This window comes from Etheostoma spectabile, chromosome 19 (assembly GCF_008692095.1).
Source record: "Etheostoma spectabile isolate EspeVRDwgs_2016 chromosome 19, UIUC_Espe_1.0, whole genome shotgun sequence".
Lineage (NCBI taxonomy): Eukaryota > Metazoa > Chordata > Actinopteri > Perciformes > Percidae > Etheostoma > Etheostoma spectabile.
This window is the reverse complement of record NC_045751.1, coordinates 13,790,244-13,801,854: the sequence shown is the minus strand read 5'-3', so window position 1 is coordinate 13,801,854 and position 11,611 is coordinate 13,790,244. Positions and strand designations below refer to the sequence as shown.

At 39.9% G+C, this 11,611-nt stretch overlaps 1 protein-coding gene across 1 annotated transcript in view; it reads left to right on the top strand.

Annotated features, from left to right (window-relative positions):
- Positions 1-4,922, top strand: part of tnfsf12 (TNF superfamily member 12) — a 6,444-nt gene extending 1,522 nt beyond the window's left edge. The window contains exons 2-6 of the mRNA XM_032544050.1: positions 555-636; positions 2,343-2,399; positions 2,545-2,568; positions 2,705-2,832; positions 3,651-4,922. Of these exons, the coding sequence (XP_032399941.1) occupies positions 555-636; positions 2,343-2,399; positions 2,545-2,568; positions 2,705-2,832; positions 3,651-3,926 (567 nt within the window). The 3' untranslated portion in view covers positions 3,927-4,922. The remainder of the gene's footprint in view (positions 1-554; positions 637-2,342; positions 2,400-2,544; positions 2,569-2,704; positions 2,833-3,650) is intronic.
- Positions 4,923-11,611: the final 6,689 nt, after the last annotated feature.

The following is an 11,611-nucleotide window of genomic DNA, read 5'->3' as shown; positions in this document are numbered from 1 at the left end:
ACACACACACACACACAAATGGGACACGTGGAGTGTTGATGCTGGAGCCTTTCCCAAGGGGCCCCGTTCTGTCCATTTGACTGTTGGCCAACTCCTGATGAGAGCCAGTGAGTGAATGTCTGGAGATCGAAGAGCAACTCGCTGCCTCCATTTTCACAGTAGTAGTAAATTTAAACACACTATCTGAGCCGCTATTCCTCTTACTTCATATGGGCTTCCTTGGGTCATTCAGTGGGCCCCAAGCCAAGGGTTTAAAACTTTGCTGGTTTGACAAAATTCATTCCTTTTCTCAGAAAGAGGAGTAAAGATGTGAGGAATGCAAAGCACTAAAAACATGCATTAGGTGTCGCAACCAGTCTCTGAGGAAGTGGTAGACCTATTCTAAAGCGAGCATGGCAGCAGGGGCAGGATACTGGAAAAGACGAGCCTGTTTATGTGGCTGGCTGGCTGGAAGAGGCCGTATGAGGCTGCGTAGGATCTGTGCCAGAAAAAAGTCATAATAAACTTATTGGACATTTGTTAATAGTGTGTTTTTTCTCTCTCTCTTTCAACAGGTCAATACACAGAGGAAGGCCATTGTTCAGCTAATTCTGGAGAAGAGAGAGCTGCTGGTGGGGCAGCGCGTGAAGAGAGATGGTATTTAAAATCCAAAGTCTTCCACAGCTTCATTTTCTTAACTTCAGCACCACCAGCATCTAGAAGTTTTGTGCTTTTTAGTCGCCCCAAATCACCACAGACACAATGCTTACCAACTGTGCTCGCTTTTTTTTTTTTTTTTTTGGGGGGGAGAACATTTAACACAAACGCTGGCCAGTCTTGGCCCACATGCCACTTTGGTCAGGCCTAGCGGGCCGCAGGCACAACCCGCTGCTAAAAGTTGACACAGGAAAAAGTAGGCAGTTGGATGAATGTTTCAGAAATTACAGGTCTGACCAGAACGGCTCGAACCCCAGAAAACCAGCTGGCGCGGGAGCGAGGCCTTGTTGCACGCTTTTGGGCAATGAAATCCACCCCCACCCCCGCGCACGAGCACACGACTGACAAAGATTTGTTGTGAAAGCGGTGATATTTGATGACCTATCATTGCAGTATTTATAACCCCTGCTTACGTCACCATCACAAGATAGCCTGATTGTTCACATTTTGTCCGAGAGTGAACCCTCAGACACTTTTATACTGGAATTTAGTCGAGGGATGAATGTCCAAATTTGACAAAAGGATTCATTTAAAGAGCTGCATGTCTCGCCAAAATATCTACATAAATCCTGCTGATATTAGCTTTTTTCTTTAGTAACTGATATCAAACATTTGCCTTCCAAAATGCATTAAACAGTGTTTTAGAAATTCATGGCTATCAATGGGAATAAAAAAAAGCAGCTTTTTCCAGTTTGTGGAAAGTTGACCACCGCGGTGCTGCGGTTCAACAGGACACTGCTGGTATGTTCTCTCCCGATGACTGACAGCTTAAGTCAGGAAACTCTGGCCAGCCTGAGGGCTTTACGCTCAGCCATAGCAAATCCTAAACCTACAGGGTCACCCACCTGTGAGTTATTTTAGTAGGGACTTAATATTCCTGTATGATGGCGGGGGCCCCGGTGTTTGGCTGCCCAGTCTCAAAACATAAAGTATGCATTTCTCAGTTCATACATACAGTATTCAAGTTGTATCTGTGTCTGAAATCGCTCCCTGTAGGCCAGATTGCAAAGCTAAAATAAACCTTTTGAGAGTAACAAGAGCAGGCATTCTGCAGCTTTGACCCTTTAGTGTTGTTTTATTTATTGTATTTATCCGAGCAGGGGCTGTAGCTGTTGCTTCACTCTGTTCTTAATCGACTTCTTTTGGGTCACAGAGCAGCCAAAGACCTTTTTGACTCTCTTTTTCCGGCACTTCATTTCTTTCATTCAGTGTTCTTAGCTTTGTCTCTGAGGCTACATTTAATGCTTTCACTTTTCCCCTGTCTATCTTGTCTTTGTCCAACCTCCCCTACACACACAGCTCTCCCTACTCCTTTACTCCATCTCTCTAATTTCTCTGGATTTTCTAGATGACTGCGACCAGCTGGCACTAAGATTAGCCCCCACAGACCAAAAAAAAAAAAAAAAAAAAAGACGCACACCCTTTCGACTGAAAATAACAGTTTGAGGAAATATATTTAAGCAGATGACAGGAAATCCTTTGCCCATCTGCTAACCACGTTAAAAAAGAGCCAGGTTAAATCTTAATGGTTTCAAATTAACACACCATGTTATTAGACAGATACAGATTGGAATGATTGTTTTATCAAACAACCACAGACGTATTTTCTCTGCCATTCATATTCTGTCTCTCCTTGCCTTCTGAAGGGGGGGCGCTGCGAGGGAGGAATGGAAATGGAAAGAAAGCGGCGTCTCATTTTGAGAGTAAGTGGCTTGGCAGATCCCTCATTCGCGTCTAGTGTAGCATCTGCTGAAGTGGTTTCAATCATATACCCCTATACGATTGCACTCATAAAATCTTAATTGACTTTCCCTTTTCTTTCTCAATGTCTCTCTCACTTTCCACCAGTAACCAAAGTCTCTTCTCAGCAAGGTAAGAGTCATAAAAATGAAAGCTGGAAGATAATCTGTGAAATCTTTGTCTATGAGATGGTTAATCTTTGTGTGTGTGTGTGTGTGTGTGTGTGTGTGTGTGTGTGTGTGTGTGTGTGTGTGTGTGTGTGTGTCAGTGGGAGAGGGTGGTGTGATAAAGGGTTGGGAAGAGAGGACGTTGAATATGAGCAAAGCGGTGAGGTACAACAAGGAACAAGGCACCTTCACTGTGGAGAAAGCGGGCGTCTACTTCCTGTTCTGCCAGGTGAGTTTATGCTGGGAGTTGTAGTTTATTGACAAACTACACCACCGTCACTCTCGTCATTGTCACGTTCCCCACACATGGCACATTGTATCAAAAACTGTCAGGTACTGAATGTTGGCTTGGTCGGATTCTGTGATCTGATTTCAAATTTCCTAATTGAAATCAACAGCTTTGCTAATTAAAAAAACTGAACTGTATGCAGTCAAAGTCGTCATATGGTTGAGATGAGACCATTTTGTCCAATTGTATTCCTCAATGTGATTGAAGGAAGGTTTTGTTTTCTGAACCAAAACTTAGGTGCTGGACAATTCAAACAATTGTCTTTGAAGTGTCTTTTAAAAGTAACATGCAGTTTAAATTTGATTAAAAATAATTCAAAATGAGTAAAATGGGTTTGTTTTTAAAATTGGTTTTCTTACTTTTCTGAGGTAAAGTGGTGAAGAAACCTAATATTGGTTTCATATTTGCAGTGAATCAGCAAAGTCACCACTTCTAAGATTTGTTACCTAATGCGACTTCATAAAAAAACGCCTTTTTATTTTGAACAAACACCAGTCACACTGTACTGGTGCGTATCATGTTTTCATTGAGAGGTGCATATCAGGATTTGGGTAATCTCATGTAGCCAGACCTCGCTCTTGTTAAGTTGACAAGGAGGTCTGGAGAAAATCTAGTCAGAAAGAAAAAAAGAAAGAAAGAAAAAGAACCACAATAGCGGGACCTTGGAAATCCTGATGTAGTCTGGTTAGTTTTCATTTGAGCAGTTGAGAAAACAAGTTCTCCTAGTGTCTCTGCTAACATGTCTTCTGTCCCCTCAGGTGTTGTTCAACGAGCAGCAGTCTCAGTATGTGAAGCTGGATGTGGTGACCATAGGCCAGAGGCCTCAGAAGTTGCAGTGCATGGAGGGTTATGGGACGACTCCGTCCGCCGGGCCGCACCCGTTCCACTTCCTGAAGCCCTGCCAGGTGTCCGGCCTCCTGCGACTGGACAAAGGCACGGAGCTGCAGGCCATCACGGGCTCGTCCTTCAGACTCCATACTCTGGGCAATCCTTCAGCCTCGCCTCACATCTTCAGCATCTTTAAAGTGAACTGAATTGTGGAATTTCTTTGTCTTTTTTTTTTTTTTTACACAAACTCATCTAAGAACAACAACTTTCCTTCGTATGGATGAGTGTTTTTTTTTTCCTTCTACATGGTAAAAACAGTCATGAGCAGTCTGGGCATCACATCATTCCACAGCCTCCCCCTAAAGATGTCTACTTGACAGACAAATCAAACATTTGTGGAAGTTGTTATGGCTTTTTTTTGTTGTTGACTGGACAGCTGTGCTGTTTTGGAACGCAAAACACATGACTTTTGGATTAAAGTCAAGAACCGAAATGGATGAAATGAATGTGTCCAAGGAGAACAAATGTTATGGAAGCTGTTCTGTAGATAATGGGCTTCATATTACCAGAAAAATACTTGGCTGTTCATCTTAGCCTTCGTATCATGTAATAAATTGTGCTTACACTCTCTTTATAAGACTGACAGTAAAGCTGTGCATGCACCTTCCACTTTTATATCACCGGTGCCTCAAGAATCTGAGAGCACGTCTGAATGCGTCAGATCTCGACACTATAAACAGCCGACATGAGATGTCAATGATTTTTTTTATACAATGCAGCGTTTGTGTGCGACATTTGATGTATCAAAAAATTCTTGGTTATACTAATTTTATGATCTTTACAATACAGTGTGTGTCTGAGTGTCTTGCTCAAGTCTTCTTTAAATACTTTGTATAAATCACACTTTTTTACTTTTTAAATTTTTAAATAATTTGGATGTGAATTTGTGCTCTTTTATAAGGTCAAATTTGATTGTAAGGTATTTGTGTATAGTATTTGCTTGACTTTTGGAAAGTACATACAGGTTTAAATATAGCTGGGTCTGTCTTTTTTTGTTGTTATCTGTTTGATGTCCCAATAACCATCACTTCCAAGCTGTCTAAATCATAAGATCATTTTTAATTGACGGTTAGTCCTCATACTGTACGTCCAAAGCTATAGTGTAAATAAAAGTTGATATTAAATATTACACCAATTTTGAATTGATTGTTTGGGATTTTCTGTCAGGAAAAGTCTTAGTATAGTATTACGATTAGTGCCTATAGCAATACAAGGTGTTGATGAGCAGCAGTCTGATGTATTGATGATACACAAATAATGTACAGTCTTGTGAGCATGTTGAGGACAGTCTACTTCCTCACAGTAGTGTGAACATGCTGATGTTTAGCAGGTATAATGTTTACCATGTTACCTTAGTTTAGCATGTTAGCATGGTTAAACTTTTCTAATTGGCATTAAACATAAAGTACAACTGACAATGCAATTGTTATTGGTTTTGCAGGTATTTGGCCATTTGCTCTTTCATAACTCAAATTGAATAAATTTCTTATAGTCAGCAATGGAAAACCTGACCAACGCACAGCACTAAAGTACCATGAAAAAGATCCAACCTGCACCCATGGGTCTGGGTTATACGTAAGGTTTGATGCCTGACAAGGTGTCCATTGTCAGGTATTCATGGGTGACACTAGGGGTGGGAGGAAATAATCGATTATTACATGCATCACGATTCTCTCTACAACGTTTTGATGCTCGATTCTGAAAAGTTAATAACCTATTTTTTATTTAAAAACAGGTACAAATCAGAAAACAGAGTGACTTAAAGTGGATGGGATAATGGACAACAACTTAGAGTTTAGGCAAGAGTGCAGAGAAAAAAAACAAATGGCCAAAAGTAACAAAAAATTAAAACCTCAGTAGACAAAATATTTCATTAAAACTTGTGTGTGACAAATGCTTGATATCTCAAAATCTAAGCTTTGTCTAGCTGTTTTGTCTAGGAAGTGATTAGCAAACCGTGTAACAAACTCAGATTTATGTGTATATTTTTAAAAATCGCACATGGAAATATACATGAAAGAATTGTTGCATCGATAATCGGTTTAGAATCGTATCGTGGGCCTCTGAATCAAATCGTGAGGTGCCAAGAGATTCCCACCCCTAGGTGACGCTTTTGCCTCCGCTGTAGTTCATCAATACCTGACAATGGAAACCTCAAAGGGCATTAACCCAACTATACAATGGTCACTTGACAAAAACATTTTTCTTTTAAACCATTAATTTCTATTTCTATTCGTTTTACAATCAAAATCTAAAGTTTTTCCGTACATTAACTCTGTTTCTCTGGTCACGCCTGAGAATTTGACTAATACCTGGAACAATCATTCCCATCCCATAAGGTTCTTATGCAATGCAAATGCTGTTCACAGCGACACTAAATATAGGTAGGACCTTGGATACGACTTGCCACTCTTAGCAACGGGAGATATTTATTGTCCGCTCAGCTAATAGAACCCTTCAGCTTAGCTACGAGCCAGAAAGCTAACGCTATGCTTGTAAGATTCAAAGGCAATAACATTGTGTACAGTTGGCAATCAGTACATGTAAATTGACAGTATGTTTCACAACAAGACAAGCTAGCTATCCAGCCACATCACTGTCCCCAAAACAATATAAGGGTTTTCACGAGTAATTATCCGCAATGTGTAGTTTGTGATTGCTCCGTTGCCGCCGACCAAATACCTCGATATCCATACCGCAACGATATTGTAGTGACGACTATGGGTTCTTTCACAAATTATGTACACAAGAGTTTGGATAAAGAATCATCAGTAATGTGGCTATAATGACTAAGTGGGTAACTGCAAATAATAGAACAGTTACAACAGTCTGGTAAGATTAGAAAATTACATCACTTTACTGTAATGCAGCCTTTAAAACCGGGCAAAGACAACACTTATGGCATATTACGATATTAGGAGATCCAAAATCTAAGACGATATCTAGTCTCATATCACGATATCGATATAATATCGTTATTTTGGCCAGCTATAGCGCATCTTACTTCTTGCAGCTTGTGTGTTAGCGTCATCCTGCGGTGTTAAGAGGACGAAGCTCTGAAGCCCCACACAGTGTTGGTAATAACAGACATTCCTTCCCTTTGAAGTACATTCATTTAGAACGGTTAACAGTCAGTTTCACCCAAACTCCATGAGTGGTTGTCTTTTTTTATGGACACCCTGCAGCCAATCAAAATCGAGTGTTCACCCAGAACATGATTTAAGAAGACTGACATCATAACATCCAAATTAAATTCAATATTCATCACATCTTCTGATTGTTGTTCTGAAAAAGTTTCTCAGTCACGTTGTTAGTCACTTCTTTTTTAACTCTCTTTTTAGAAATGAAACTCCTTTCATTCTCTCATATGTTGCTGCTTTCTGTTATATTCAATGCGACAATACAAACACTGTATTTCTAGCAGTGGGTTCAGCACTCCCACTCTTGTTTATAAGTAGTTTTTGTGGATGGACCGCATTGGCTTCTCCTCAGCACTTTACTGCAGCAAACGGAGTGGCTTTAAATGAAACAAAACATTCATGTTTTCAAATGAAAAAAAAGGTCAGATTTTGAGTAGATGTTATATCCTGTTTTATTTCCTCATCGTTTTCCTCTTCCCTATTGTGTCTCACTCACCCCCCCCCCCCCCCACAAACACACACACACACACCCTGTGCACCTATGTTTCCTTGTCAGCACTGAATCCCTGTGCCTCTGCACACACACAGCAGCCATCTAAATTTTCACTTCCTGAATCTGAACCACATAGCTGAAGACACAAAACACACACACCACACACCAAACACAAACACACACCCACACACACACACACACACACACACACACACACACACACACACACACACACACACACACACACACACACACACACACACAACACACACACACACACACACACACACAACACAACAACACACACACACACACACACACACACAAACACGCAAGCAAGCACACACACACGCACACACACAACCCTGCCCCGATTCCTTTTTTTCTAAATGTCAAAGTTTATTACACCTCAGAAGAGTCTTGTGAGGAAGTTCTCTGTAAAATGACGAGGATTTGTGCAATGCCTGGGTGTTTTCTTCTTTTTTTTTTCTAAACTCCCTCGTCAATGAACTTCTTTTTTGTGTGTGGATAAGTCCATTAAAATGTCGTCACATTTAATAAAAAAGCTGAGAAAAACAGCTTGCATGTCTCCAAAAAATAAAGGTGAGCAGAAAATGTAGTAGTTAGTTGTGTAATGTTATGAAATATAATAAAATGAATGGGATATGCAATAGTACTACACAATATAAAGCTGATTTGAAGAAAGTCAATGTTTTTTTATTTATAAATGGTCAAAGTATTATTTGACCATTATTATTTGACACATAATGTGAAAGTGGTTGCTCTGCTTGTAATGACAAACTCAAGGATAATTATCACTGCAGTTCCCCTCAGCTCTATCAAGCGTTTTAGCATCTTTAAGCTGTCTTGGTTTTACAGCCAGCAGCGTTCCTGTCATTGTCCACTCTCACTGCTCTCATCAGCATTATTTCCAGCTGTGATAAACTCCCTGTACGCTACCTTACCAGCACCGGCCAAACCAGCAACAATAGCAACTAGCTGTTGAACAAAGTCGACCACCTAACAGCTAACGAGCCAGATATTTCTCTCAGGAGTTGGTAGAGACCAAAAACAGAGCTAAAAGGACACAATATTAGACGTATTAGGTGGACATGGAAATAAATCCAAATGAATGCTTATGTTGCTCCATAACAGCTGCCTGTGTAAATGGCAACTGTTTGCTTACACACTAACCATAATAACTTTAAGGTGATAATATGTTAGTCTTTTGCTGACACAAAGTGGCCAAAAAATCAGTTAATATTAAAGAAAAGTTGTTATAATATAGAATATGCCATCAGTTAAAAATGTACAAGACATACTGAAAAACACTGAATCGTTCAAACAAGGATTAATTTTTTCCCCTCACAGATTGTTGGATTTGCAGGATTTCTAGCGGCTCTGAGCTGAAAGTATACAGCGTTTACCCAGGGAGAAGCAAAACAGAGGGAAGTCATTAAAAAAAATACAATCTTATCCACTTATTCATTTTAAGATGCCTCATATTTATCTTGGGGCCCCTTGGGGGGGGTTTGGACTCCCAGCCTAAGAAGTGTATGAGAGTGTTTCCCTGAGCCTGTTAAGTCTGCAAGTTTAATGTCCATGTGTTGCAATAATATATAAATAATGTTAATGTCACACTTCATATAAATCGCTAAAATTACCAATTGATAGCATCTGAAGAGTGAATATTTCCTCATTTGGATGAGTTTTGTGAATGAGTTTCATTACATTTTCCACAATATCAGATCAAAAATGTCCTACATTTTGACATTTAAGCAGATTCAGCAGTGCAACTAAGTTTTTCCACATATAGAAATGCCATGCCTGAAACAAAAGTGCAAAATGAATGTAGAAAATAGCATTCACAGGAGACAGTCAATAAATTATCTATAATGAGCCTGTCATTGTGCACTTAATGGGAGTTGATCTAAACTCCAGACTCTTATCATCATAAAGCTGAGAACAGTAAATAGTGAACTGTGTGGCATGAAGTCTGCTCTGAATAATAGAGGAGAGTGACTCTTCACCTATAGTCATCATTAATCACTAACCATCTGCTCTTCTGCGTTGTTGTGTGTGGGAGAATTAAGAATGTGTGATTAAGGCCTGTGAAGAAGAGACAATGAATCACTGCATTGCTCTCACAGGCGCCCAACAGTGACATCTTCCTGCTTCCACGGCGCAGCGTCCATGGACATCAGAGCAGATTGACTGCAATTTTTAGTCTCTGATGACAACTGTTTGCTCAGTAAGAGTAAGTTTTATTTACTTTAATTTCACAACCAAAGCTAGATAGAACAGACTTTTTTCTGCAAAGCCATGCTTCAAACTGTTTTTTGAGATTCACCAATTTTACATTTTAAGCCTATTTTGATTGAGGCTTTTATTTACACTCAGGATCTGAATCAGGTAGTTTAAGACCCGTTAAACCTTTCATATTAAGTTGTAGTATCTGCAGGAAATGGGACAGAGCATATTTAGGCACCAACAGTGGTGAAGGCCCTATTGAAACTGAAGGAATTCTTTTTTTGTGTGTGCAAAGGAATCCATTATTTGAAGAGCTTAACATATTAAAAAAACTCTCCAAAATTGGCGGTCGCATCAAGCCTGGTGAAAACGTACGTAGTTTACGGGTTTCGGGAATAGGCGCACAATAATGGCTCGCTAGTACCCCCTACAAAACTTAAATTGAGCCCCTGAAGTACAGTACGTTTAACGTAAACTCACAAAACAAGGCACAAATATGTAGCATGTCAAGATGTACAAAAAAGCTTATGGGAGCCATACCCTATACCCAACAAGAAGTCCACCATTTTGATCTGAAAATTCAAATTAAGTGTGATTTTGGCCATTTCCACATCATACTTTAACAAACTCCTCCAAGAGATTTTATCTGATGGTCTTATATTCTTATTTTACAGGTACAAACAATTACAAACAATACACTGAGACACGGTCCCAGAGCAGCAGACTTCAATTTCATTGGTCATGGTTTGGCCCGGCCCCCATGATTTAGTCACGCCCCCTTTCACATGTAATGAACTGTATAATGTAGCTGTATGCGTGAGATATCACTGAACTCAGCAGAGTTCCCTATTCATCGGTGACGATTTGCAGTGTCTGAGTGCCGCGCAAATGCACGGCCACAAGGAGCGGCATCCGCCAGTAACCCTGAAGTTCAAGGAGGAGCGAGGGCGCTTTCATCGCTGCTTGCTCTATAAATCTATAATTTGTGGAATAAAGTGGAGCCTTAAATGTTTTTTTATGCCTCTCAGTGTGCCTTTGCATAAGTTAAATGTACACTAAGCTGCCATGTCAAGTGTGTAAAAGTAAGCAGTAAAAAGGCCATCAATTTATATTAGTTGGTATTTGCACAAATTAAGAGATGACAATTTAACTTCAAGCTCTTTTAAAGTAAAACTATGTACCTCTTGAAAGAAAGAAATAACAACCATACTCTTACAAATGAAAAGTTAAATTCATAAGCATTAAAATGCAATCTTTTTCAATGCACTGTGGGGTTTTGCTGCACCAGTAGGTACTGTCTTACTTGGTCTGAAATAGTAGCTTAGGATGACTCAAATTGTAACTTGTGCTAGCTACTGTGCGACTATTCAAGGGGGAAAGAGTAGGCTACCAGAATATTTTACTCAAGCAAAAGTACTGTTAGACATTGCACTCAAGTAAAAGTTACTTTGTGTAAAAATATACAAGGTCAGTTCAAATGTAGCTGGCCTACTCTGAGTAGACTTAGCTGCAAATTTAAACGACTGCAGCCTGGGCATACAACTGATTATCAATTATAGGTAAACAACCATATTTCTTAGTATAGGGTTACAAGAACTAGCTAACCAGAAAGAGGACAAAACGCTGACAATTACCAAATTGACCAAAAAAAGAGCTTTGGACAAAGCGGTATTGCAGTATTAACGCTAGGCCACAGAAATAAATTTACCTGACACTTTAACAGCAAAATAAAGCATAACCACGGCAACCAATACCGACCAACCAAACTCCACAGCAGCTACAGCCCAAAAACACATAGCTAAAGCAGAAAAGAAAACCTGCACAACACAGACAGACAGACAGACAGACAGACAGACACACAGACAAAGACACAGACACACACACACAGACACAGACACACGCACACACACGCGCACACACACACACACACACACACACACACACACAC